This window comes from Pleurodeles waltl, chromosome 3_1 (genome assembly GCF_031143425.1).
Source record: "Pleurodeles waltl isolate 20211129_DDA chromosome 3_1, aPleWal1.hap1.20221129, whole genome shotgun sequence".
In the NCBI taxonomy this organism is placed as follows: domain Eukaryota; kingdom Metazoa; phylum Chordata; class Amphibia; order Caudata; family Salamandridae; genus Pleurodeles; species Pleurodeles waltl.
In genome coordinates this window covers 1,001,360,958-1,001,387,576 of record NC_090440.1, presented here as the reverse complement: position 1 = coordinate 1,001,387,576, position 26,619 = coordinate 1,001,360,958, and the positions used below count along the sequence as shown (strand labels likewise).

The 26,619-nt window shown below is 46.5% G+C and overlaps 1 protein-coding gene across 1 annotated transcript in view; it reads left to right on the top strand.

The window, feature by feature from the left end:
• The window catches only part of PLA2R1 (phospholipase A2 receptor 1), a 1,061,792-nt gene that overhangs the window by 838,110 nt on the left and 197,063 nt on the right, over positions 1-26,619 (top strand). Inside the window, exon 17 of the mRNA XM_069224206.1 lies at positions 23,520-23,677. Coding sequence (XP_069080307.1) covers positions 23,520-23,677 — 158 coding nt within the window. The remainder of the gene's footprint in view (positions 1-23,519; positions 23,678-26,619) is intronic.

Below are 26,619 nucleotides of genomic sequence, written 5' to 3'. Positions count from 1 at the left end.
TTTTCAGAAATGCACTGGTTTGGTAGGTTTCCCTAGGTGGCGGCTGAGCTACAGGCCAAAATCTACAGGTAGGCACTTTGCAAAAAACACCTCTGTTTTCCTTCAAAAATTTGGCTGTGTCCACGTTGCGCTTTGGGGCGTTTCCTGTCGCGGGCGCTAGGCCTACCCACACAAGTGAGGTATCATTTTTATCGGGAGACGTGGGGGAACGCTGGGTGGAAGGACATTTGTGGCTCCTCTCAGATTCCAGAACTTTCTGCCACAGAAATGTGAGGATCATGTGGTTTTTTAGCCACATTTTGAGGTTTGCAAAGGATTCTGGGTAACAGAACCTGGTCCGAGCCACACAAGTCACCCCATCTTGGATTCCCCTAGGTCTCTAGTTTTCTGAAATGCACAGGTTTGGTAGGTTTCCCTAGGTGGCGGCTGAGCTACAGGCCAAAATCTACAGGTAGGCACTTTGCAAAAAACACCTCTGTTTTCCTTCAAAAATTTGGCTGTGTCCACGTTGCGCTTTGGGGCCTTTCCTGTCGCGGGCGCTAGGCCTACCCACACAAGTGAGGTATCATTTTCATCGGGAGACGTGGGGGAACGCTGGGTGGAAGGAAATTTGTGGCTCCTCTCAGATTCCAGAAGTTTCTGCCACAGAAATGTGAGGAACATGTGTTTTTTTAGCCAAATTTTGAGGTTTGCAAAGCATTCTGGGTAACAGAACCTGGCCCGGGCCACACAAGTCACCCCATCTTGGATTCCCCTAGGTCTCTAGTTTTCAGAAATGCACAGGTTTGGTAGGTTTCCCTAGGTGGCGGCTGAGCTACAGGCCAAAATCTACAGGTAGGCACTTTGCAAAAAACACCTCTGTTTTCCTTAAAAAATTTGGCTGTGTCCACGTTGCGCTTTGGGGCGTTTCCTGTCGCGGGCGCTAGGCCTACCCACACAAGTGAGGTATCATTTTTATCGGGAGACGTGGGGGAACGCTGGGTGGAAGGAAATTTGTGGCTCCTCTCAGATTCCAGAACTTTCTGCCACAGAAATGTGAGGAACATGTGTTTTTTTAGCCACATTTTGAGGTTTGCAAAGGATTCTGGGTAACAGAACCTGGTCCGAGCCACACAAGTCACCCCATCTTGGATTCCCCTAGGTCTCTAGTTTTCAGAAATGCACAGGTTTGGTAGGTTTCCCTAGGTGGCGGCTGAGCTACAGGCCAAAATCTACAGGTAGGCACTTTGCAAAAAACACCTCTGTTTTCATTCAAAAATGTGGCTGTGTCCACGTTGCGCTTTGGGGCGTTTCCTGTCGCGGGCGCTAGGCCTACCCACACAAGTGAGGTATCATTTTTATCGGGAGACGTGGGGGAACGCTGGGTGGAAGGAAATTTGTGGCTCCTCTCAGATTCCAGAACTTTCTGCCACAGAAATGTGAGGAACATGTGTTTTTTTAGCCAAATTTTGAGGTTTGCAAAGGATTCTGGGTAACAGAACCTGGTCCGAGCCACACAAGTCACCCCATCTTGGATTCCCCTAGGTCTCTAGTTTTCAGAAATGCACAGGTTTGGTAGGTTTCCCTAGGTGGCGGCTGAGCTACAGGCCAAACTCTACAGGTAGGCACTTTGCAAAAAACACCTCTGTTTTCCTTCAAAAATGTGGCTGTGTCCACGTTGCGCTTTGGGGCGTTTCCTGTCGCGGGCGCTAGGCCTACCCACACAAGTGAGGTATCATTTTTATCGGGAGACGTGGGGGAACGCTGGGTGGAAGGAAATTTGTGGCTCCTCTCAGATTCCAGAACTTTCTGCCACAGAAATGTGAGGAACATGTGTTTTTTTAGCCACATTTTGAGGTTTGCAAAGGATTCTGGGTAACAGAACCTGGTCCGAGCCACACAAGTCACCCCATCTTGGATTCCCCTAGGTCTCTAGTTTTCAGAAATGCACAGGTTTGGTAGGTTTCCCTAGGTGGCGGCTGAGCTACAGGCCAAAATCTACAGGTAGGCACTTTGCAAAAAACACCTCTGTTTTCATTCAAAAATGTGGCTGTGTCCACGTTGCGCTTTGGGGCGTTTCCTGTCGCGGGCGCTAGGCCTACCCACACAAGTGAGGTATCATTTTTATCGGGAGACGTGGGGGAACGCTGGGTGGAAGGAAATTTGTGGCTCCTCTCAGATTCCAGAACTTTCTGCCACAGAAATGTGAGGAACATGTGTTTTTTTAGCCAAATTTTGAGGTTTGCAAAGGATTCTGGGTAACAGAACCTGGTCCGAGCCACACAAGTCACCCCATCTTGGATTCCCCTAGGTCTCTAGTTTTCAGAAATGCACAGGTTTGGTAGGTTTCCCTAGGTGGCGGCTGAGCTACAAGCCAAAATCTACAGGTAGGCACTTTGCAAAAAACACCTCTGTTTTCCTTCAAAAATTTGGCTGTGTCCACGTTGCGCTTTGGGGCGTTTCCTGTCGCGGGCGCTAGGCCTACCCACACAAGTGAGGTATCATTTTTATCGGGAGATGTGGGGGAACGCTGGGTGGAAGGAAATTTGTGGCTCCTCTCAGATTCCAGAACTTTCTGCCACAGAAATGTGAGGAACATGTGTTTTTTTAGCCAAATTTTGAGGTTTGCAAAGGATTCTGGGTACCAGAACCTGGTCCGAGCCACACAAGTCACCCCATCTTGGATTCCCCTAGGTCTCTAGTTTTCAGAAATGCACTGGTTTGGTAGGTTTCCCTAGGTGGCGGCTGAGCTACAGGCCAAAATCTACAGGTAGGCACTTTGCAAAAAACACCTCTGTTTTCCTTCAAAAATTTGGCTGTGTCCACGTTGCGCTTTGGGGCGCTTCCTGTCGCGGGCGCTAGGCCTACCCACACAAGTGAGGTATCATTTTTATCGGGAGACGTGGGGGAACGCTGGGTGGAAGGACATTTGTGGCTCCTCTCAGATTCCAGAACTTTCTGCCACAGAAATGTGAGGAACATGTGTTTTTTTAGCCAAATTTTGAGGTTTGCAAAGGATTCTGGGTAACAGAACCTGGTCCGAGCCACACAAGTCACCCCATCTTGGATTCCCCTAGGTCTCTAGTTTTCAGAAATGCACAGGTTTGGTAGGTTTCCCTAGGTGGCGGCTGAGCTACAGGCCAAAATCTACAGGTAGGCACTTTGCAAAAAACACCTCTGTTTTCCTTCAAAAATTTGGCTGTGTCCACGTTGCGCTTTGGGGCCTTTCCTCTCGCGGGCGCTAGGCCTACCCACACAAGTGAGGTATCATTTTCATCGGGAGACGTGGGGGAACGCTGGGTGGAAGGAAATTTGTGGCTCCTCTCAGATTCCAGAAGTTTCTGCCACAGAAATGTGAGGAACATGTGTTTTTTTAGCCAAATTTTGAGGTTTGCAAAGCATTCTGGGTAACAGAACCTGGCCCGGGCCACACAAGTCACCCCATCTTGGATTCCCCTAGGTCTCTAGTTTTCAGAAATGCACAGGTTTGGTAGGTTTCCCTAGGTGGCGGCTGAGCTACAGGCCAAAATCTACAGGTAGGCACTTTGCAAAAAACACCTCTGTTTTCCTTAAAAAATTTGGCTGTGTCCACGTTGCGCTTTGGGGCGTTTCCTGTCGCGGGCGCTAGGCCTACCCACACAAGTGAGGTATCATATTCATCGGGAGACGTGGGGGAACGCTGGGTGGAAGGAAATTTGTGGCTCCTCTCAGATTCCAGAACTTTCTGCCACAGAAATGTGAGGAACATGTGTTTTTTTAGCCACATTTTGAGGTTTGCAAAGGATTCTGGGTAACAGAACCTGGTCCGAGCCACACAAGTCACCCCATCTTGGATTCCCCTAGGTCTCTAGTTTTCAGAAATGCACAGGTTTGGTAGGTTTCCCTAGGTGGCGGCTGAGCTACAGGCCAAAATCTACAGGTAGGCACTTTGCAAAAAACACCTCTGTTTTCATTCAAAAATGTGGCTGTGTCCACGTTGCGCTTTGGGGCGTTTCCTGTCGCGGGCGCTAGGCCTACCCACACAAGTGAGGTATCATTTTTATCGGGAGACGTGGGGGAACGCTGGGTGGAAGGAAATTTGTGGCTCCTCTCAGATTCCAGAACTTTCTGCCACAGAAATGTGAGGAACATGTGTTTTTTTAGCCAAATTTTGAGGTTTGCAAAGGATTCTGGGTAACAGAACCTGGTCCGAGCCACACAAGTCACCCCATCTTGGATTCCCCTAGGTCTCTAGTTTTCAGAAATGCACAGGTTTGGTAGGTTTCCCTAGGTGGCGGCTGAGCTACAGGCCAAACTCTACAGGTAGGCACTTTGCAAAAAACACCTCTGTTTTCCTTCAAAAATGTGGCTGTGTCCACGTTGCGCTTTGGGGCGTTTCCTGTCGCGGGCGCTAGGCCTACCCACACAAGTGAGGTATCATTTTTATCGGGAGACGTGGGGGAACGCTGGGTGGAAGGAAATTTGTGGCTCCTCTCAGATTCCAGAACTTTCTGCCACAGAAATGTGAGGAACATGTGTTTTTTTAGCCACATTTTGAGGTTTGCAAAGGATTCTGGGTAACAGAACCTGGTCCGAGCCACACAAGTCACCCCATCTTGGATTCCCCTAGGTCTCTAGTTTTCAGAAATGCACAGGTTTGGTAGGTTTCCCTAGGTGGCGGCTGAGCTACAGGCCAAAATCTACAGGTAGGCACTTTGCAAAAAACACCTCTGTTTTCATTCAAAAATGTGGCTGTGTCCACGTTGCGCTTTGGGGCGTTTCCTGTCGCGGGCGCTAGGCCTACCCACACAAGTGAGGTATCATTTTTATCGGGAGACGTGGGGGAACGCTGGATGGAAGGAAATTTGTGGCTCCTCTCAGATTCCAGAACTTTCTGCCACAGAAATGTGAGGAACATGTGTTTTTTTAGCCAAATTTTGAGGTTTGCAAAGGATTCTGGGTAACAGAACCTGGTCCGAGCCACACAAGTCACCCCATCTTGGATTCCCCTAGGTCTCTAGTTTTCAGAAATGCACAGGTTTGGTAGGTTTCCCTAGGTGGCGGCTGAGCTACAAGCCAAAATCTACAGGTAGGCACTTTGCAAAAAACACCTCTGTTTTCCTTCAAAAATTTGGCTGTGTCCACGTTGCGCTTTGGGGCGTTTCCTGTCGCGGGCGCTAGGCCTACCCACACAAGTGAGGTATCATTTTTATCGGGAGATGTGGGGGAACGCTGGGTGGAAGGAAATTTGTGGCTCCTCTCAGATTCCAGAACTTTCTGCCACAGAAATGTGAGGAACATGTGTTTTTTTAGCCAAATTTTGAGGTTTGCAAAGGATTCTGGGTAACAGAACCTGGTCCGAGCCACACAAGTCACCCCATCTTGGATTCCCCTAGGTCTCTAGTTTTCAGAAATGCACTGGTTTGGTAGGTTTCCCTAGGTGGCGGCTGAGCTACAGGCCAAAATCTACAGGTAGGCACTTTGCAAAAAACACCTCTGTTTTCCTTCAAAAATTTGGCTGTGTCCACGTTGCGCTTTGGGGCGCTTCCTGTCGCGGGCGCTAGGCCTACCCACACAAGTGAGGTATCATTTTTATCGGGAGACGTGGGGGAACGCTGGGTGGAAGGACATTTGTGGCTCCTCTCAGATTCCAGAACTTTCTGCCACAGAAATGTGAGGATCATGTGGTTTTTTAGCCACATTTTGAGGTTTGCAAAGGATTCTGGGTAACAGAACCTGGTCCGAGCCACACAAGTCACCCCATCTTGGATTCCCCTAGGTCTCTAGTTTTCAGAAATGCACAGGTTTGGTAGGTTTCCCTAGGTGGCGGCTGAGCTACAGGCCAAAATCTACAGGTAGGCACTTTGCAAAAAACACCTCTGTTTTCCTTCAAAAATTTGGCTGTGTCCACGTTGCGCTTTGGGGCCTTTCCTCTCGCGGGCGCTAGGCCTACCCACACAAGTGAGGTATCATTTTCATCGGGAGACGTGGGGGAACGCTGGGTGGAAGGAAATTTGTGGCTCCTCTCAGATTCCAGAAGTTTCTGCCACAGAAATGTGAGGAACATGTGTTTTTTTAGCCAAATTTTGAGGTTTGCAAAGCATTCTGGGTAACAGAACCTGGCCCGGGCCACACAAGTCACCCCATCTTGGATTCCCCTAGGTCTCTAGTTTTCAGAAATGCACAGGTTTGGTAGGTTTCCCTAGGTGGCGGCTGAGCTACAGGCCAAAATCTACAGGTAGGCACTTTGCAAAAAACACCTCTGTTTTCCTTCAAAAATTTGGCTGTGTGCACGTTGCGCTTTGGGGCGTTTCCTGTCGCGGGCGCTAGGCCTACCCACACAAGTGAGGTATCATTTTTATCGGGAGACGTGGGGGAATGCTGGGTGGAAGGAAATTTGTGGTTCGTCTCAGATTTCAGAACTTTCTGCCACAGAAATGTGAGGAACATGTGTTTTTTTAGCCACATTTTGAGGTTTGCAAAGGATTCTGGGTAACAGAACCTGGTCCGAGCCACACAAGTCACCCCATCTTGGATTCCCCTAGGTCTCTAGTTTTCAGAAATGCACAGGTTTGGTAGGTTTCCCTAGGTGGCGGCTGAGCTAGAGGCCAAAATCTACAGGTAGTCACTTTGCTAAAAACAGCTCTGTTTTCTGTGATGTGTCCACGTTGTGTTTTGGGGCATATCCTGTCGCGGGCGCTAGGCCTACCCACACAAGTGAGGTATCATTTTTATCGGGAGACGTGGGGGAACGCTGGGTGGAAGGAAATTTGTGGCTCCCCTCAGATTCCAGAACTTTCTGCCACAGAAATGTGAGGAACATGTGTTTTTTTAGCCACATTTTGAGGTTTGCAAAGGATTCTGGGTAACAGAACCTGGTCCGAGCCACACAAGTCACCCCATCTTGGATTCCCCTAGGTCTCTAGTTTTCAGAAATGCACAGGTTTGGTAGGTTTCCCTAGCTGGCGGCTGAGCTACAGGCCAAAATCTACAGGTAGGCACTTTGCAAAAAACACCTCTGTTTTCCTTAAAAAATGTGGCTGTGTCCACGTTGCGCTTTGGGGCGTTTCCTGTCGCGGGCGCTAGGCCTACCCACACAAGTGAGGTATAGTTTTCATCGGGAGACGTGGGGGAACGCTGGGTGGAAGGAAATTTGTGGCTCCTCTCAGATTCCAGAACTTTCTGCCACAGAAATGTGAGGAACATGTGTTTTTTTAGCCAAATTTTGAGGTTTGCAAAGCATTCTGGGTAACAGAACCTGGCCCGAGCCACACAAGTCACCCCATCTTGGATTCCCCTAGGTCTCTAGTTTTCAGAAATGCACAGGTTTGGTAGGTTTCCCTAGGTGGCGGCTGAGCTACAGGCCAAAATCTACAGGTAGGCACTTTGCAAAAAACACCTCTGTTTTCCTTCAAAAATTTGGCTGTGTCCACGTTGCACTTTGGGGCGTTTCCTGTCGCGGGCGCTAGGCCTACCCACACAAGTGAGGTATCATTTTTATCGGGAGACGTGGGGGAACGCTGGGTGGAAGGAAATTTGTGGCTCCTCTCAGATTCCAGAACTTTCTGCCACCGAAATGTGAGGAACATGTGTTTTTTTAGCCAAATTTTGAGGTTTGCAAAGCATTCTGGGTAACAGAACCTGGCCCGAGCCTCACAAGTCACCCCATCTTGGATTCCCCTAGGTCTCTAGTTTTCAGAAATGCACAGGTTTGGTAGGTTTCCCTAGGTGGCGGCTGAGCTACAGGCCAAAATCTACAGGTAGGCACTTTGCAAAAAACACCTCTGTTTTCCTTCAAAAATTTGGCTGTGTGCACGTTGCGCTTTGGGGCGTTTCCTGTCGCGGGCGCTAGGCCTACCCACACAAGTGAGGTATCATTTTTATCGGGAGACGTGGGGGAACGCTGGGTGGAAGGAAATTTGTGGTTCCTCTCAGATTCCAGAACTTTCTGCCACAGAAATGTGAGGAACATGTGTTTTTTTAGCCACATTTTGAGGTTTGCAAAGGATTCTGGGTAACAGAACCTGGTCCGAGCCACACAAGTCACCCCATCTTGGATTCCCCTAGGTCTCTAGTTTTCAGAAATGCACAGGTTTGGTAGGTTTCCCTAGGTGGCGGCTGAGCTAGAGGCCAAAATCTACAGGTAGTCACTTTGCTAAAAACAGCTCTGTTTTCTGTGATGTGTCCACGTTGTGTTTTGGGGCATATCCTGTCGCGGGCGCTAGGCCTACCCACACAAGTGAGGTATCATTTTTATCGGGAGACGTGGGGGAACGCTGGGTGGAAGGAAATTTGTGGCTCCCCTCAGATTCCAGAACTTTCTGCCACAGAAATGTGAGGAACATGTGTTTTTTTAGCCACATTTTGAGGTTTGCAAAGGATTCTGGGTAACAGAACCTGGTCCGAGCCACACAAGTCACCCCATCTTGGATTCCCCTAGGTCTCTAGTTTTCAGAAATGCACAGGTTTGGTAGGTTTCCCTAGGTGGCGGCTGAGCTACAGGCCAAAATCTACAGGTAGGCACTTTGCAAAAAACACCTCTGTTTTCCTTAAAAAATGTGGCTGTGTCCACGTTGCGCTTTGGGGCGTTTCCTGTCGCGGGCGCTAGGCCTACCCACACAAGTGAGGTATAGTTTTCATCGGGAGACGTGGGGGAACGCTGGGTGGTAGGAAATTTGTGGCTCCTCTCAGATTCCAGAACTTTCTGCCACAGAAATGTGAGGAACATGTGTTTTTTTAGCCAAATTTTGAGGTTTGCAAAGCATTCTGGGTAACAGAACCTGGCCCGAGCCACACAAGTCACCCCATCTTGGATTCCCCTAGGTCTCTAGTTTTCAGAAATGCACAGGTTTGGTAGGTTTCCCTAGGTGGCGGCTGAGCTAGAGGCCAAAATCTGCAGGTAGTCACTTTGCTAAAAACAGCTCTGTTTTCTGTGATGTGTCCACGTTGTGTTTTGGGGCATATCCTGTTGCGGGCGCTAGGCCTACCCACACAAGTGAGGTATCATTTTTATCGGGAGACGTGGGGGAACGCTGGGTGGAAGGAAATTTTTGGCTCCCCTCAGATTCCAGAACTTTCTGCCACAGAAATGTGAGGAACATGTGTTTTTTTAGCCACATTTTGAGGTTTGCAAAGGATTCTGGGTAACAGAACCTGGTCCGAGCCACACAAGTCACCCCATCTTGGATTCCGCTAGGTCTCTAGTTTTCAGAAATGCACAGGTTTGGTAGGTTTCCCTAGGTGGCGGCTGAGCTACAGGCCAAAATCTACAGGTAGGCACTTTGCAAAAAACACCTCTGTTTTCCTTAAAAAATTTGGCTGTGTCCACGTTGCGCTTTGGGGCGTTTCCTGTCGCGGGCGCTAGGCCTACCCACACAAGTGAGGTATAGTTTTCATCGGGAGACGTGGGGGAACGCTGGGTGGAAGGAAATTTGTGGCTCCTCTCAGATTCCAGAACTTTCTGCCACAGAAATGTGAGGAACATGTGTTTTTTTAGCCAAATTTTGAGGTTTGCAAAGCATTCTGGGTAACAGAACCTGGCCCGAGCCACACAAGTCACCCCATCTTGGATTCCCCTAGGTCTCTAGTTTTCAGAAATGCACAGGTTTGGTAGGTTTCCCTAGGTGGCGGCTGAGCTACAGGCCAAAATCTACAGGTAGGCACTTTGCAAAAAACACCTCTGTTTTCCTTCAAAAATTTGGCTGTGTGCACGTTGCGCTTTGGGGCGTTTCCTGTCGCGGGCGCTAGGCCTACCCACACAAGTGAGGTATCATTTTTATCGGGAGACGTGGGGGAACGCTGGGTGGAAGGAAATTTGTGGCTCCTCTCAGATTCCAGAACTTTCTGCCACAGAAATGTGAGGAACATGTGTTTTTTTAGCCAAATTTTGAGGTTTGCAAAGGATTCTGGGTAACAGAACCTGGTCCGAGCCACACAAGTCACCCCATCTTGGATTCCCCTAGGTCTCTAGTTTTCAGAAATGCACAGGTTTGGTAGGTTTCCCTAGGTGGCGGCTGAGCTACAGGCCAAAATCTACAGGTAGGCACTTTGCAAAAAACACCTCTGTTTTCCTTCAAAAATTTGGCTGTGTCCACGTTGTACTTTGGGGCGTTTCCTGTCGCGGGCGCTAGGCCTACCCACACAAGTGAGGTATCATTTTTATCGGGAGACGTGGGGGAACGCTGGGTGGAAGGAAATTTGTGGCTCCTCTCAGATTCCAGAACTTTCTGCCACAGAAATGTGAGGAACATGTGTTTTTTTAGCCAAATTTTGAGGTTTGCAAAGCATTCTGGGTAACAGAACCTGGCCCGAGCCACACAAGTCACCCCATCTTGGATTCCCCTAGGTCTCTAGTTTTCAGAAATGCACAGGTTTGGTAGGTTTCCCTAGGTGGCGGCTGAGCTAGAGGCCAAAATCTACAGGTAGTCACTTTGCTAAAAACAGCTCTGTTTTCTGTGATGTGTCCACGTTGTGTTTTGGGGCATATCCTGTCGCGGGCGCTAGGCCTACCCACACAAGTGAGGTATCATTTTTATCGGGAGACGTGGGGGAACGCTGGGTGGAAGGAAATTTGTGGCTCCCCTCAGATTCCAGAACTTTCTGCCACAGAAATGTGAGGAACATGTGTTTTTTTAGCCACATTTTGAGGTTTGCAAAGGATTCTGGGTAACAGAACCTGGTCCGAGCCACACAAGTCACCCCATCTTGGATTCCCCTAGGTCTCTAGTTTTCAGAAATGCACAGGTTTGGTAGGTTTCCCTAGGTGGCGGCTGAGCTAGAGGCCAAAATCTACAGGTAGTCACTTTGCTAAAAACAGCTCTGTTTTCTGTGATGTGTCCACGTTGTGTTTTGGGGCATATCCTGTCGCGGGCGCTAGGCCTACCCACACAAGTGAGGTATCATTTTTATCGGGAGACGTGGGGGAACGCTGGGTGGAAGGAAATTTGTGGCTCCCCTCAGATTCCAGAACTTTCTGCCACAGAAATGTGAGGAACATGTGTTTTTTTAGCCACATTTTGAGGTTTGCAAAGGATTCTGGGTAACAGAACCTGGTCCGAGCCACACAAGTCACCCCATCTTGGATTCCCCTAGGTCTCTAGTTTTCAGAAATGCACAGGTTTGGTAGGTTTCCCTAGGTGGCGGCTGAGCTACAGGCCAAAATCTACAGGTAGGCACTTTGCAAAAAACACCTCTGTTTTCCTTCAAAAATTTGGCTGTGTGCACGTTGCGCTTTGGGGCGTTTCCTGTCGCGGGCGCTAGGCCTACCCACACAAGTGAGGTATCATTTTTATCGGGAGACGTGGGGGAATGCTGGGTGGAAGGAAATTTGTGGTTCGTCTCAGATTTCAGAAGTTTCTGCCACAGAAATGTGAGGAACATGTGTTTTTTTAGCCACATTTTGAGGTTTGCAAAGGATTCTGGGTAACAGAACCTGGTCCGAGCCACACAAGTCACCCCATCTTGGATTCCCCTAGGTCTCTAGTTTTCAGAAATGCACAGGTTTGGTAGGTTTCCCTAGGTGGCGGCTGAGCTAGAGGCCAAAATCTACAGGTAGTCACTTTGCTAAAAACAGCTCTGTTTTCTGTGATGTGTCCACGTTGTGTTTTGGGGCATATCCTGTCGCGGGCGCTAGGCCTACCCACACAAGTGAGGTATCATTTTTATCGGGAGACGTGGGGGAACGCTGGGTGGAAGGAAATTTGTGGCTCCCCTCAGATTCCAGAACTTTCTGCCACAGAAATGTGAGGAACATGTGTTTTTTTAGCCACATTTTGAGGTTTGCAAAGGATTCTGGGTAACAGAACCTGGTCCGAGCCACACAAGTCACCCCATCTTGGATTCCCCTAGGTCTCTAGTTTTCAGAAATGCACAGGTTTGGTAGGTTTCCCTAGCTGGCGGCTGAGCTACAGGCCAAAATCTACAGGTAGGCACTTTGCAAAAAACACCTCTGTTTTCCTTAAAAAATGTGGCTGTGTCCACGTTGCGCTTTGGGGCGTTTCCTGTCGCGGGCGCTAGGCCTACCCACACAAGTGAGGTATAGTTTTCATCGGGAGACGTGGGGGAACGCTGGGTGGAAGGAAATTTGTGGCTCCTCTCAGATTCCAGAACTTTCTGCCACAGAAATGTGAGGAACATGTGTTTTTTTAGCCAAATTTTGAGGTTTGCAAAGCATTCTGGGTAACAGAACCTGGCCCGAGCCACACAAGTCACCCCATCTTGGATTCCCCTAGGTCTCTAGTTTTCAGAAATGCACAGGTTTGGTAGGTTTCCCTAGGTGGCGGCTGAGCTACAGGCCAAAATCTACAGGTAGGCACTTTGCAAAAAACACCTCTGTTTTCCTTCAAAAATTTGGCTGTGTCCACGTTGCACTTTGGGGCGTTTCCTGTCGCGGGCGCTAGGCCTACCCACACAAGTGAGGTATCATTTTTATCGGGAGACGTGGGGGAACGCTGGGTGGAAGGAAATTTGTGGCTCCTCTCAGATTCCAGAACTTTCTGCCACAGAAATGTGAGGAACATGTGTTTTTTTAGCCAAATTTTGAGGTTTGCAAAGCATCCTGGGTAACAGAACCTGGCCCGAGCCTCATAAGTCACCCCATCTTGGATTCCCCTAGGTCTCTAGTTTTCAGAAATGCACAGGTTTGGTAGGTTTCCCTAGGTGGCGGCTGAGCTACAGGCCAAAATCTACAGGTAGGCACTTTGCAAAAAACACCTCTGTTTTCCTTCAAAAATTTGGCTGTGTGCACGTTGCGCTTTGGGGCGTTTCCTGTCGCGGGCGCTAGGCCTACCCACACAAGTGAGGTATCATTTTTATCGGGAGACGTGGGGGAACGCTGGGTGGAAGGAAATTTGTGGTTCCTCTCAGATTCCAGAACTTTCTGCCACAGAAATGTGAGGAACATGTGTTTTTTTAGCCACATTTTGAGGTTTGCAAAGGATTCTGGGTAACAGAACCTGGTCCGAGCCACACAAGTCACCCCATCTTGGATTCCCCTAGGTCTCTAGTTTTCAGAAATGCACAGGTTTGGTAGGTTTCCCTAGGTGGCGGCTGAGCTAGAGGCCAAAATCTACAGGTAGTCACTTTGCTAAAAACAGCTCTGTTTTCTGTGATGTGTCCACGTTGTGTTTTGGGGCATATCCTGTCGCGGGCGCTAGGCCTACCCACACAAGTGAGGTATCATTTTTATCGGGAGACGTGGGGGAACGCTGGGTGGAAGGAAATTTGTGGCTCCCCTCAGATTCCAGAACTTTCTGCCACAGAAATGTGAGGAACATGTGTTTTTTTAGCCACATTTTGAGGTTTGCAAAGGATTCTGGGTAACAGAACCTGGTCCGAGCCACACAAGTCACCCCATCTTGGATTCCCCTAGGTCTCTAGTTTTCAGAAATGCACAGGTTTGGTAGGTTTCCCTAGGTGGCGGCTGAGCTACAGGCCAAAATCTACAGGTAGGCACTTTGCAAAAAACACCTCTGTTTTCCTTAAAAAATGTGGCTGTGTCCACGTTGCGCTTTGGGGCGTTTCCTGTCGCGGGCGCTAGGCCTACCCACACAAGTGAGGTATAGTTTTCATCGGGAGACGTGGGGGAACGCTGGGTGGAAGGAAATTTGTGGCTCCTCTCAGATTCCAGAACTTTCTGCCACAGAAATGTGAGGAACATGTGTTTTTTTAGCCAAATTTTGAGGTTTGCAAAGCATTCTGGGTAACAGAACCTGGCCCGAGCCACACAAGTCACCCCATCTTGGATTCCCCTAGGTCTCTAGTTTTCAGAAATGCACAGGTTTGGTAGGTTTCCCTAGGTGGCGGCTGAGCTAGAGGCCAAAATCTGCAGGTAGTCACTTTGCTAAAAACAGCTCTGTTTTCTGTGATGTGTCCACGTTGTGTTTTGGGGCATATCCTGTTGCGGGCGCTAGGCCTACCCACACAAGTGAGGTATCATTTTTATCGGGAGACGTGGGGGAACGCTGGGTGGAAGGAAATTTTTGGCTCCCCTCAGATTCCAGAACTTTCTGCCACAGAAATGTGAGGAACATGTGTTTTTTTAGCCACATTTTGAGGTTTGCAAAGGATTCTGGGTAACAGAACCTGGTCCGAGCCACACAAGTCACCCCATCTTGGATTCCGCTAGGTCTCTAGTTTTCAGAAATGCACAGGTTTGGTAGGTTTCCCTAGGTGGCGGCTGAGCTACAGGCCAAAATCTACAGGTAGGCACTTTGCAAAAAACACCTCTGTTTTCCTTAAAAAATTTGGCTGTGTCCACGTTGCGCTTTGGGGCGTTTCCTGTCGCGGGCGCTAGGCCTACCCACACAAGTGAGGTATAGTTTTCATCGGGAGACGTGGGGGAACGCTGGGTGGAAGGAAATTTGTGGCTCCTCTCAGATTCCAGAACTTTCTGCCACAGAAATGTGAGGAACATGTGTTTTTTTAGCCAAATTTTGAGGTTTGCAAAGCATTCTGGGTAACAGAACCTGGCCCGAGCCACACAAGTCACCCCATCTTGGATTCCCCTAGGTCTCTAGTTTTCAGAAATGCACAGGTTTGGTAGGTTTCCCTAGGTGGCGGCTGAGCTACAGGCCAAAATCTACAGGTAGGCACTTTGCAAAAAACACCTCTGTTTTCCTTCAAAAATTTGGCTGTGTGCACGTTGCGCTTTGGGGCGTTTCCTGTCGCGGGCGCTAGGCCTACCCACACAAGTGAGGTATCATTTTTATCGGGAGACGTGGGGGAACGCTGGGTGGAAGGAAATTTGTGGCTCCTCTCAGATTCCAGAACTTTCTGCCACAGAAATGTGAGGAACATGTGTTTAGCCAAATTTTGAGGTTTGCAAAGGATTCTGGGTAACAGAACCTGGTCCGAGCCACACAAGTCACCCCATCTTGGATTCCCCTAGGTCTCTAGTTTTCAGAAATGCACAGGTTTGGTAGGTTTCCCTAGGTGGCGGCTGAGCTACAGGCCAAAATCTACAGGTAGGCACTTTGCAAAAAACACCTCTGTTTTCCTTCAAAAATTTGGCTGTGTCCACGTTGCACTTTGGGGCGTTTCCTGTCGCGGGCGCTAGGCCTACCCACACAAGTGAGGTATCATTTTTATCGGGAGACGTGGGGGAACGCTGGGTGGAAGGAAATTTGTGGCTCCTCTCAGATTCCAGAACTTTCTGCCACAGAAATGTGAGGAACATGTGTTTTTTTAGCCAAATTTTGAGGTTTGCAAAGCATTCTGGGTAACAGAACCTGGCCCGAGCCACACAAGTCACCCCATCTTGGATTCCCCTAGGTCTCTAGTTTTCAGAAATGCACAGGTTTGGTAGGTTTCCCTAGGTGGCGGCTGAGCTAGAGGCCAAAATCTACAGGTAGTCACTTTGCTAAAAACAGCTCTGTTTTCTGTGATGTGTCCACGTTGTGTTTTGGGGCATATCCTGTCGCGGGCGCTAGGCCTACCCACACAAGTGAGGTATCATTTTTATCGGGAGACGTGGGGGAACGCTGGGTGGAAGGAAATTTGTGGCTCCCCTCAGATTCCAGAACTTTCTGCCACAGAAATGTGAGGAACATGTGTTTTTTTAGCCACATTTTGAGGTTTGCAAAGGATTCTGGGTAACAGAACCTGGTCCGAGCCACACAAGTCACCCCATCTTGGATTCCCCTAGGTCTCTAGTTTTCAGAAATGCACAGGTTTGGTAGGTTTCCCTAGGTGGCGGCTGAGCTAGAGGCCAAAATCTACAGGTAGTCACTTTGCTAAAAACAGCTCTGTTTTCTGTGATGTGTCCACGTTGTGTTTTGGGGCATATCCTGTCGCGGGCGCTAGGCCTACCCACACAAGTGAGGTATCATTTTTATCGGGAGACGTGGGGGAACGCTGGGTGGAAGGAAATTTGTGGCTCCCCTCAGATTCCAGAACTTTCTGCCACAGAAATGTGAGGAACATGTGTTTTTTTAGCCACATTTTGAGGTTTGCAAAGGATTCTGGGTAACAGAACCTGGTCCGAGCCACACAAGTCACCCCATCTTGGATTCCCCTAGGTCTCTAGTTTTCAGAAATGCACAGGTTTGGTAGGTTTCCCTAGGTGGCGGCTGAGCTACAGGCCAAAATCTACAGGTAGGCACTTTGCAAAAAACACCTCTGTTTTCCTTAAAAAATGTGGCTGTGTCCACGTTGCGCTTTGGGGCGTTTCCTGTCGCGGGCGCTAGGCCTACCCACACAAGTGAGGTATAGTTTTCATCGGGAGACGTGGGGGAACGCTGGGTGGAAGGAAATTTGTGGCTCCTCTCAGATTCCAGAACTTTCTGCCACAGAAATGTGAGGAACATGTGTTTTTTTAGCCAAATTTTGAGGTTTGCAAAGCATTCTGGGTAACAGAACCTGGCCCGAGCCACACAAGTCACCCCATCTTGGATTCCCCTAGGTCTCTAGTTTTCAGAAATGCACAGGTTTGGTAGGTTTCCCTAGGTGGCGGCTGAGCTACAGGCCAAAATCTACAGGTAGGCACTTTGCAAAAAACACCTCTGTTTTCCTTCAAAAATTTGGCTGTGTGCACGTTGCGCTTTGGGGCGTTTCCTGTCGCGGGCGCTAGGCCTACCCACACAAGTGAGGTATCATTTTTATCGGGAGACGTGGGGGAACGCTGGGTGGAAGGAAATTTGTGGCTCCTCTCAGATTCCAGAACTTTCTGCCACAGAAATGTGAGGAACATGTGTTTTTTTAGCCACATTTTGAGGTTTGCAAAGGATTCTGGGTAACAGAACCAGGTCCGAGCCACACAAGTCACCCCATCTTGGATTCCCCTAGGTCTCTAGTTTTCAGAAATGCACAGGTTTGGTAGGTTTCCCTAGGTGGCGGCTGAGCTAGAGGCCAAAATCTACAGGTAGTCACTTTGCTAAAAACAGCTCTGTTTTCTGTGATGTGTCCACGTTGTGTTTTGGGGCATATCCTGTCGCGGGCGCTAGGCCTACCCACACAAGTGAGGTATCATTTTTATCGGGAGACTTGGGGGAACATAGAATAGCAAAACAAGTGTTATTGCCCCTTGTCTTTCTCTACATTTTTCCCTTCCAAATGTAAGACAGTGTGTAAAAAAGACGTCTATTTGAGAAATGCCCTGTAATTCACATATTTGTATGGGCACCCCGGAATTCAGAGATGTGCAAATAACCACTGCTTCTCAACACCTTATCTTGTGCCCATTTTGGAAATACAAAGGTTTTCTTGATAGCTATTTTTTACTCTTTATATTTCAGCAAATGAATTGCTGTATACCCGGCATAGAATGAAAACCCACTGCAGGGTGCAGGTCATTTATTGGCTCTGGGTACCTAGAGTTCTTGATGAACCTACAAGCCCTATATGTCCCCGCAACCAGAAGAGTCCAGTAGACGTAACGGTATATTGCTTTCAAAAATCTGACATTGCAGGTAAAAGTTACAGAGTAAAACGTAGAGAAAAAGTGATGTTTTTTTCACCTCAATTTCAATATTTTTGTTTTTCAGTTGTTATTTTCTGTAGAAAACCCTTGTAGGATCTACACAAATTACCCCTTGCTGAATTCAGAATTTTGTCTACTTTTCAGAAATGTTGCGGTTTCTGGGATCCAGCATTGGTTTCATGCCCATTTCTGTCACTGACTGGAAGGAGGCTGAAAGCACAAAAAATCGTAAAAATGGGGTATGTCCCAGTAAAATGCCAAAATTGTGTTGAAAAATTGGGTTTTCTGATTCAAGTCTGCCTGTTCCTGAAAGCTGGGAAGCTGGTGATTTTAGCACCACAAACCCTTTGTTGATGCACTTTTCAGGGGAAAAACCACAAGCCTTCTTCTGCAGCCCATTTTTCCCATTTTTAAAAAAAAAACGAAATTTTCACTGTTTTTTGGCTAATTTCTTGGCCTCCTTCTGGGGAACCCACAAAGTCTGGTACCTCTAGAATCCCTAGGATGTTGGAAAAAAAGGACGCAAATTTGGCGTGGGTAGCTTATGTGAACAAAAAGTTATGAGGGCCTAAGCGCGAACTGCTCCAAATAGCCAAAAAAAGTCTCGGCACAGGAGGGGGAAAAGGCCTGGCAGCGAAGGGGTTAAAAGTGTTAAACATAGTTAATACCCCACCCATATCTAAACTATGCAGGCTTGGATTTCTAGTAAATCAAACAGTTACAATGCAATCTTACTCTAACTAACAATTAAGCCAAAGGATACTAATGTTTAGGTATAAATCTTGTGGTCCTATGGCACATAAACAAACTCTCATGCAGGCACATGCCAATGCAATAGAGTTGTAACTTCATGTGGTGTATTTTGCAGGGCCAGATCAGTTCAAATAGTTTTGGAGCAGTTGCCATTGAGCCCAAATGTGGAAGGGGTTTGAAAAAGATCTGTCTTACATAGGATAGTATATTATACTGTACTGTATTGCCATGGCTGTTTACATTTGCATTGCAGTTTGTCACTGCATCAAAGACATATCCTCCCCTGCACATTTAGGACTCTTTCCTACAAATGTTTACAAAGTAATGAAGAATAATTTGAAATATTGCTTTATTTATTGGCTGATTGTATTACACTGTAGAAAATGGTTAAATACAGTAATTTTAACTTGGGTAGGTGAATTTGTCAAACCCTGGAGATTACATTATTTAAAAAATAAGAAAATGTTGAATATTTGAAGAACCTACATAGGCAGAACATTGAAATATCGTTTGGCTCCTCATTAGCTGTTATGACCCAACCCAATATACAAATTTTTGTATCTGCTAAGGATGTAAAGCAGTGTCACTCGTACTGGGACGGGAACATGTGAAATGTTGGTTAAACACATTTCTCTTTGGTATATCCGTTACTCAGTAACAAAAGAGATGCTGGATCACCCTGAGCTGAGGATAGTGACAAGCATTATCAATGTTACAGTATTATTATTGGTTTGGTACCATCACTTAATACTGTCTTATCGATCAGTATTGTCTTGAAAGAGTGAGTACCATCAATGGGTTTGTGTTATCAGATGGAGAGTATCAAAATGACTCGGTGCCAACTGTGATCTGTATCATCAGTGGCACATTGTCCTCTTATCTTATTTGCTTTTTATATTGTGCTGTCTGCAGCTTCTTGTCATCAAGTAGTGCCAGTCAGTGATGGTAATGATCAGCATAAGTGTAAGAAATTGTTTTCTAGTTGAGAGAACTGAAACCGTACTCAAGCAACAACCTCAATTACTGTCATTGTGATTTCACAAGCAAACCTAAAATTAACCTATGCTCAACACTCTGGTAGCTAGACACATGGTAGTCAGGCTTAATGTACAGGCATTGTATAAAGTATTTAGGCAGCAATTCAAACTGTAATAAAGTGAAACACAACACAAGAAAAATCCTACACCAATTTTGAAAAAATAGAGTAGGATATAATAATTAAGCTAAGACCAAAACAACAAAAATCTACTCACTAGAAATGTAGATATGCAAGTTAAAGATTTAAGGGAAAATAGCTCCAAAAAGCACAAAGCCCAACTATGGTCATCCAGTCGCGCTAGACCAGGACAAAGTCATAAGTTCAGGTTGACCGTGATGGAGCGTGGGCCGCTTACAGGGACCCACTTATGGTGGCTCAACAAAGTACCAAAATCCTAGTTGCGGAGCGAAGCAGAGTCCTACGTTGAGGAGGTGTCATGCAGCAGAGGTTTTGAGAGGTCCTGACGTGTAGCAGTCACACAGTGGTGGTCCCGGGGTGCTACAATGGCGATGGAAGTTCCTTGTGTTGAGATGCGTCATTTAGCAGTGGTTCTGATGAGCTGCAGTCGATGATGCAAGGTCCTTGCATGGAGATGCATTGCGCAGCAGCAGTTCCAATGAGTTGCAGTAGGCGATGCAATGTCTTTGCGTGAAGGTGTGTCATGCTGTGGTTGTTCTAATGTGCTCTGGGGCGATGCATCACACTGCATTGGTTCTGTTGGGATTACAGATGGGTTGGTAGAGCAACTTCAGACTGACATCTGAGGGTCCAGTACTGGGGAGGCACCACTGATAGAGTCCAGATGCTGAGTTCAAGGTTGATGGTGCCTGTACTGTCTCGGATGCCCAAATCAGGAAGCCAGACAACTAGCCCTTGGAGGCACTCTGGTGGTCCTGGGTCTAAGATGCAGGTCCAGTCCTTCTCACTTAGACAGGAGGGCGGGAGGGCAGCACAGCCGGACAGCAGAGTGGTAGTCCTTCTTGCAGTAAAGCAGTACACCAGTCCTTCTTCTGGTCCTGATGTGTACTGAAGAGTTGGGTCTGAGGGTCCAATATTTACTCCTGGTGCCCTCTTTAAAGTAGGAGAAGGTTATGAAGGTTTCCACCCCTCTGAGGTGTCAGGCATCCCTTTCCTGCATGCTCTGACCCCAGCGTCTCTGGGGACAAAAAAGAATAGTGACAATCCCTTTGTCAGTGTTTTCAGGCAGGGCCTTAGTGATGTGCAAGTGTGGTAGGTGACAGTTCCAACCCCTCATTAAGTCAGAGTTTTCCATCCTGCCAACACCTATCTTCCCTTTCTCTCACTGTCTGAGAGCAATACACAAGGACGCACTGCCAGCTATGTCTAGCCATGTGACCCAGGGACAGGCTGCAGGCACCAAATAAGTAGGACAAGAAACTGTTAACTTTGTAAAAGTGTCATTTTCAGAATTGTGGCTCAAAATGAGCTTTACCAATAAAATGGGCTTTTATTTATAATTCTTTAGTAACCAAACTTTATCTGTCTACTTGTTCCCAATTGAAACTTATCACTTATGAAACCCCAATGTCATCCTAAGAGAGAGTTAGGCCTTGCAGTAGTGAAAAACACATTTATATATATACTTTATTGAGTCATCCAATTAATAATAATAAGGCAATGTCCCAACTGTCCCACACACTCCCAGAAGAAGCAAGCCACAGCAATTATCATAAAGTGGCAAGTAAGTTCTGGCAGCAAGTTAGTACGAGTGTGTTCAAAAGAAATTCCTCAGTTACATGCACACCATTACAAGCATTATAAAATGATGATACACAGTTAGGGGGTTATTCTAACTTTGGTGGAGTGTTAATCCGTCCCAAAAGTGACGGTAAAGTGACGGATATACCACCAGCCGTATTACGAGTTCCATAGGATATAATGGACTCGTAATACGGCTGGTGGTAAATCCGTCACTTTTCCGTCACTTTTGGGACGGATTAACACCTCCTCCAAAGTTAGAATAACCCCCTTAATCTTCTACAAGTCATCATCTACTTCCACCTCGGGGTGTCCATGGACTGTTGAAAGTGTATGTCTGCTAGATCCCATTCCGTCCTCCCATCTTGACCTTGCCCAGTATATACTAGTTTGCTTCTCATCCCGCATTCAGCACACACCCATCTAATGTATTTTCATAGCTGCTGTTTACCAATGGGTAATCTAGTTGTGTTCTATCATTTAGTTATACATTTCTTTGCCACCACCAGCCCCAGGTCAGCAATATTTTTCCGCATACTTGGTGTGTCTGTCCCGGGATACCAAGCCCAAGAGGCATAGTTGGATGTAAGGCTGCAGTGGCAGTTCAGTCAGATCCTTCAATACCTTAATTGCATCCTTCCAGAAGTCTTGCACTCCCAAGCATTCCAACCACAATTGCAATCTTATATTTGAAGAAACTCAGGCTTAGAAGGATCTATCCTAGGCAGCCAGCTCGGTGTAACATAATCTCTGTAAATGCATTTATAATTTATCAATTTGAGCCTTGTGTTGCACATAGCCTGCCTGCAATCACCAAGTATGTTGGCCTAGTCCCAGTCCTGAATCGCTTCTCCTGCATCATTTTACCACTGTAACCTAAATTAACCAATACGGAGGGTATCTTTCAGCCAAAGCAATGTGTATAATCTTCTGATTCATTAACCTTCCTCTCCCATATCTGGTAACACTTGATTCAAAATATATGTGTCTGGTTCCTGTGGGAATCCCTCCCAGGCCTGCCGATGGCCACGGCCAATCCTGCAAAAGCTAGAAAACATCCCCCAGACATGCCCCATTTGTCACAGAAGAACGCATAACTCATTAGTTGGCCATCTTCATATAAATCACCCAATGTTTGCAGAGTTTCGTCCCACTCTTTATACCGCATAAATAGAAGCATCACATGGCTGATTCCCGTATACCAGTCTGTTTACTTTTTTCAGGAATATATTGACTTACTATGTGCACCATTATTCGTTATGTATCGGGACACATTTGACCATGAGGTGTTACCTGCTGCACTTAGGGGGACATATAGAGTGGTTCTGCCCAAACCAGGGAGGGACCCATATGAATGGGAATCATATCACCCATTGTCGATGATTAATATGGATGCAAAAATCCTGGGAAAGATCCTGGCTTATCATTTGGTAAGGGTAGCAGGGGAGCTTATACCCCTGGATCAGGCTTTTCTAAGACAGGAGCCATGTGGTATGGATGGTTTTGCGTCCGAAAATGTAGCTAGGCTGGTTAGACTAATTTTTTTGCCTCTAACCAGCCTAACGCCATTTTTGGTGCAAAGCACCCTTCTCCCATACCGCCACCCCCACCCAGCTAACGTAATATTTTTTTTTTTATGCTAGCCCACCCTTTGCACCGGCTTGCACCATTCCATAAATATGGCACCCGGCTGGCACAAGCTGGTGCTAAACTTTTTGATGCAAAACTGTGTTAGTGCAGTTTTGCATCAAAAAGTATAAATATGGCCCATAATTATATTTTGTAAGTTTGTGCTGCTTTTGCATCAAAAAATGACATAAAGGCGGCGGTAACTTTTCATAAATCAGGCCCTTAGTCCACCACTGTGCTCGCTTGTGGAACCTAGGACTCTGATAGAATTTGTGTAAAATTGTGCTACTGGGTGAAGAGGAGCCCATTCTGGATACCTAACGTGCCACCGATCTACTCTGCTCTGGACTTGAAGCTAGAAGCCAATGTCTTTATAGCAGCCTGTTTATAGCAAGAGAACTCTTTCCACTTCAACAAATCTTCTTTATACTGAGGTTTTATGACAAACAAACATTGCTCTTGTCAAATTTGACGTTACTGGTCACTAGTTCATTAGAACTGCGCTTTGGGACCTGCACTGACTACAACTGTAATTTCCCAGTTCTTCTTGGTGAAATAATGAAAGTAGCACACTGTTTTCTCCTAATTCTTTGAAAGATACTCTCAATAGCCACATAGTATGATCATTGACCCTGGGACTCTCAGAGAAGGCATGGCTTCTCCAGCTCAGGATCTTGCACCTGTAGTGAAGGTTGTAGGGGTGGAAAAGTAAGCATTTTTCCCGGGCTGCTAGAATTTAACACTTAGCTTGCCAGACAATCTAAGCATCATTAAACCTGTGAGCTTTTTGGACTACATACCACTTACCTTTTCAGTTGATTTATGTTTAACGGTGTTGCAGTTCATGCACTTGCTTTAATTAAATTGTATTGATTAAAAAGGGAGTTGTTTCCTTCTATGTCTCAAATATAACTCTCTGAAAAAAGAACGGACAGAGTGACCCCAAGATTGTATTCGGATGACCAGGCCTCTATGGTTCACATAATCTTTTGTTCTGTGTTGTAGAGTTACCATGGATGTTCTTTCGAGGAGCTAATTATTTCTTCTATGGTGATGCCGGGAGCTTTCAGGAATTTAGGTTTGTTTGTGGCTGGATTGGTGGCAGTCTTCTGACAATACATTCACCCGCTGAGCAGGAGTTCATTGCTGCTAAACTAAAAAAGGTAAAGAGATAAACTAAACAAGGTAAGGATATAGATATTCTGAATATTAACACAGGAGGGGAAAATATGTTTTTCGTATCATAATGGCATAATTATGTTAACCGGGTTTATTACTAAAGGTTTTCAGTATATTTCTATTGGGGTAGGGTGGGATCCGTTTTTAAAAGGCTGTTAAACTGCAGATATGCTAGGTGAATATCATCTGAGGTGATTTTCAAGACAAGGCTTGGCCCAAGAGAAGAAAGGCTGCCATGCCTTTACCACCATGGCTCAGTGTTTTTGCTGGCTCCTAAGCTTTACTAGTTATTCTTGAAGACACTTAACAGAATCTGGAGGACCACAGGCCTTGAATAACGCCTTGCACCACTGGTGTCTCAGTGATGAAGACTAAAACCTTGGGGAGGTTGGCTCACTCTACTTTCTTGGTGTGATTTAGAGTCTAATCCAGCCTGACTGCTCAAAGGTTACATGCTCTGCTAAGGGGCTGTCATCCTCCAATGTGAACATGTAAGCTGTGCCATGTATTGATGATGTCTATAGCTCGGGCAGTCTCAACAAACAATAGGCACCCAGGGGCTCACTCACAGCACTATGATTACTTGAGGCCACCACCAGGCCGCACAAATGGAGTAAGAATGGCCCCCACTCACAAATCTAATTCAAGAGAACATATGGCACCCAATGGCAGAGATAGCCTTATTTCTAGAAGCTAGCTTGAAAAGGGTGTGATGTGAGATAAAGTATCATAATGGTGGTCATCTTCATAGGGGTGAGTAAAATTTAATTTTTAAAGCTGCAATGTTTACAATGCTTTCTTCCTACTGCCAACCCTTGCCTTCTGAATTTGATTAGAATTCTTACCAGGGGATGCCTGCTGTGATTTAATGCTCAATTTTCCGTAGGGTGCAGTGAATCTCAGTGACAAGATAAATACCCTATTGACAACAGATAAGTTGATATACTAGTACATTCCTCTTTTGCCCTGAGGACTAATCTGTGACTACTAGCACTGCTATGTCATGTCATGTTAGGCCTTGATGCCCTTTGGGAAGATGCCACTGAGGAAAGGTATGCTATTTCTTCTACACCTCTTTCACTCACCAAACAGCTCATCTCACCCTGTTTTCCCATATCAGATTTACCAAGGATCTTCTACTGCTCCTTGTTGGAACTCTGTTCACTCATCCATCATCTTGCACTGAGGATGTGTCAAGCAGAAGTGTCAGGACCCCAAATCGGAGCCCCCTGGATGCTGGCTTCCTTGACAATTGCCACCATTCTCTGTGACGTTAGATGCTTAACATTTCTAGTTTAACCTGTTTAGCACATACCACTACAGCAAGCTTTGCAGAAGTAACATACTATTTATCCAAGCCTGCATGTAACTTCCTGAAGTCCCTTCAGACTGACACTGCCAATTTACCTTTATTATGTGCTCAGAAGCCCCACTTATGTCTCAAGGTGGGTCTGCGAGGCAGCTACTTCTCTCACAGAAATGTGCACAGCAATAAAAAAACCTGGCCATTGAATATAGTATATATGTTAGTCATTCTAGAATCATTAATGACAAAACTCACTTCTATCAAATCTTCCACAGGGACAATCAACAGTGATACCTGGAATGTAGCATGAGAGTGTTGGTCCATCCTATCAGACATTACCCCCATTTGAAAAACACTTGGACTACACAGGACACTGTTTGAAAGCTGTTGAAGATCAACTCCACCACATCGAAGACTTGACCCAAGAAATCTGAAACCTTCACTGCAAGCATGTCTATTTGAAAGACTCGTGCAGAGTGGGATAATATAAATTTTTGGCATCCTAGAAAGATGGAAGGTAATGACATGGTAGGCTTCCTCTCCCACTTTCTCCTGCTGAGTTAGAGCTCACCTTCTCACTATCTCTAGAATTCCAGAGGGCACATTGGATAGGTCCCCATGTTCCAGAGAAAAAAAGCACACTTCATCCAATAATAACCTGCTTCCTACATCAATAAGGATGGCAGAAAAAACAGTCACTACAGACATATATATGGACATACAGCGGCGAATGGCATGTAGGCAGAGTGGGAGGCAGGCAAATGTGGTGTTGGTGTGTGAGTGCATGCATGGAGGGTGAGTAGTGTAAATAAAAAGAAAAAAAAAACTTACCCTGCTTGTTGGATGACATCCGATGTCCTCCTTTCTCCGGTCTCCTCTCTGGCTCCAGCAAATTCCCTGAAGCAGTACTGGTGCTGCTTTCATGCTGGTAACCAGCATAAAAGAAGCACCAGGGTTGGATGGAGTGACCTCTCTCAGTGCTCACAATAGCACTGGAGGCCTGTGCTTTCTCTAACCCAGCTGTTTTAAGACAACTGTGCTAGAGGCGTTTAAAGTGCACATGTCTGGCTGGCTGTCACAAGACAGACATCCAAAAAGATATGCACACTTTAAAGTTAAGTGCACAGCTCACTGCTGACACTCAGCAGCAGTGGTCCCAAACTCGGTTCAGGATGGGTGGAAGGCAAACTTAATTACCATTTTATTTTTCATCTATGAGGACATCTTAGGCAGAGGGGCGATGCTCCTCTGTCCTAAAGGAGAAATTGCTGCTGTGCATCTGTGAACTGATTTTTTGCATGACGCTAACATAAAAAGGAAACAACTACTGGCCCAAAAACTACTTTTTCATAAGGGGATCACCTGATTTTGTATGTTGAAATCTGCTGCAATGCTCCTTACTATAACCGACAAGCCTTAAGATTTCTATGACACCTTCATATCTCATCCTACAAATATTGCAAAGGGTGACACCACCTTCAACAAAACTCTGGACTTACTTCCTGTTGGCTACCAAGCAATGATAACAAATCCTGATCTCTCATGAAAGACTTGGTTGACAAAGCATAATGCTAGAACCCCTCTTACTCATCCTTACTAGTAGCATACACTTCAACCAAC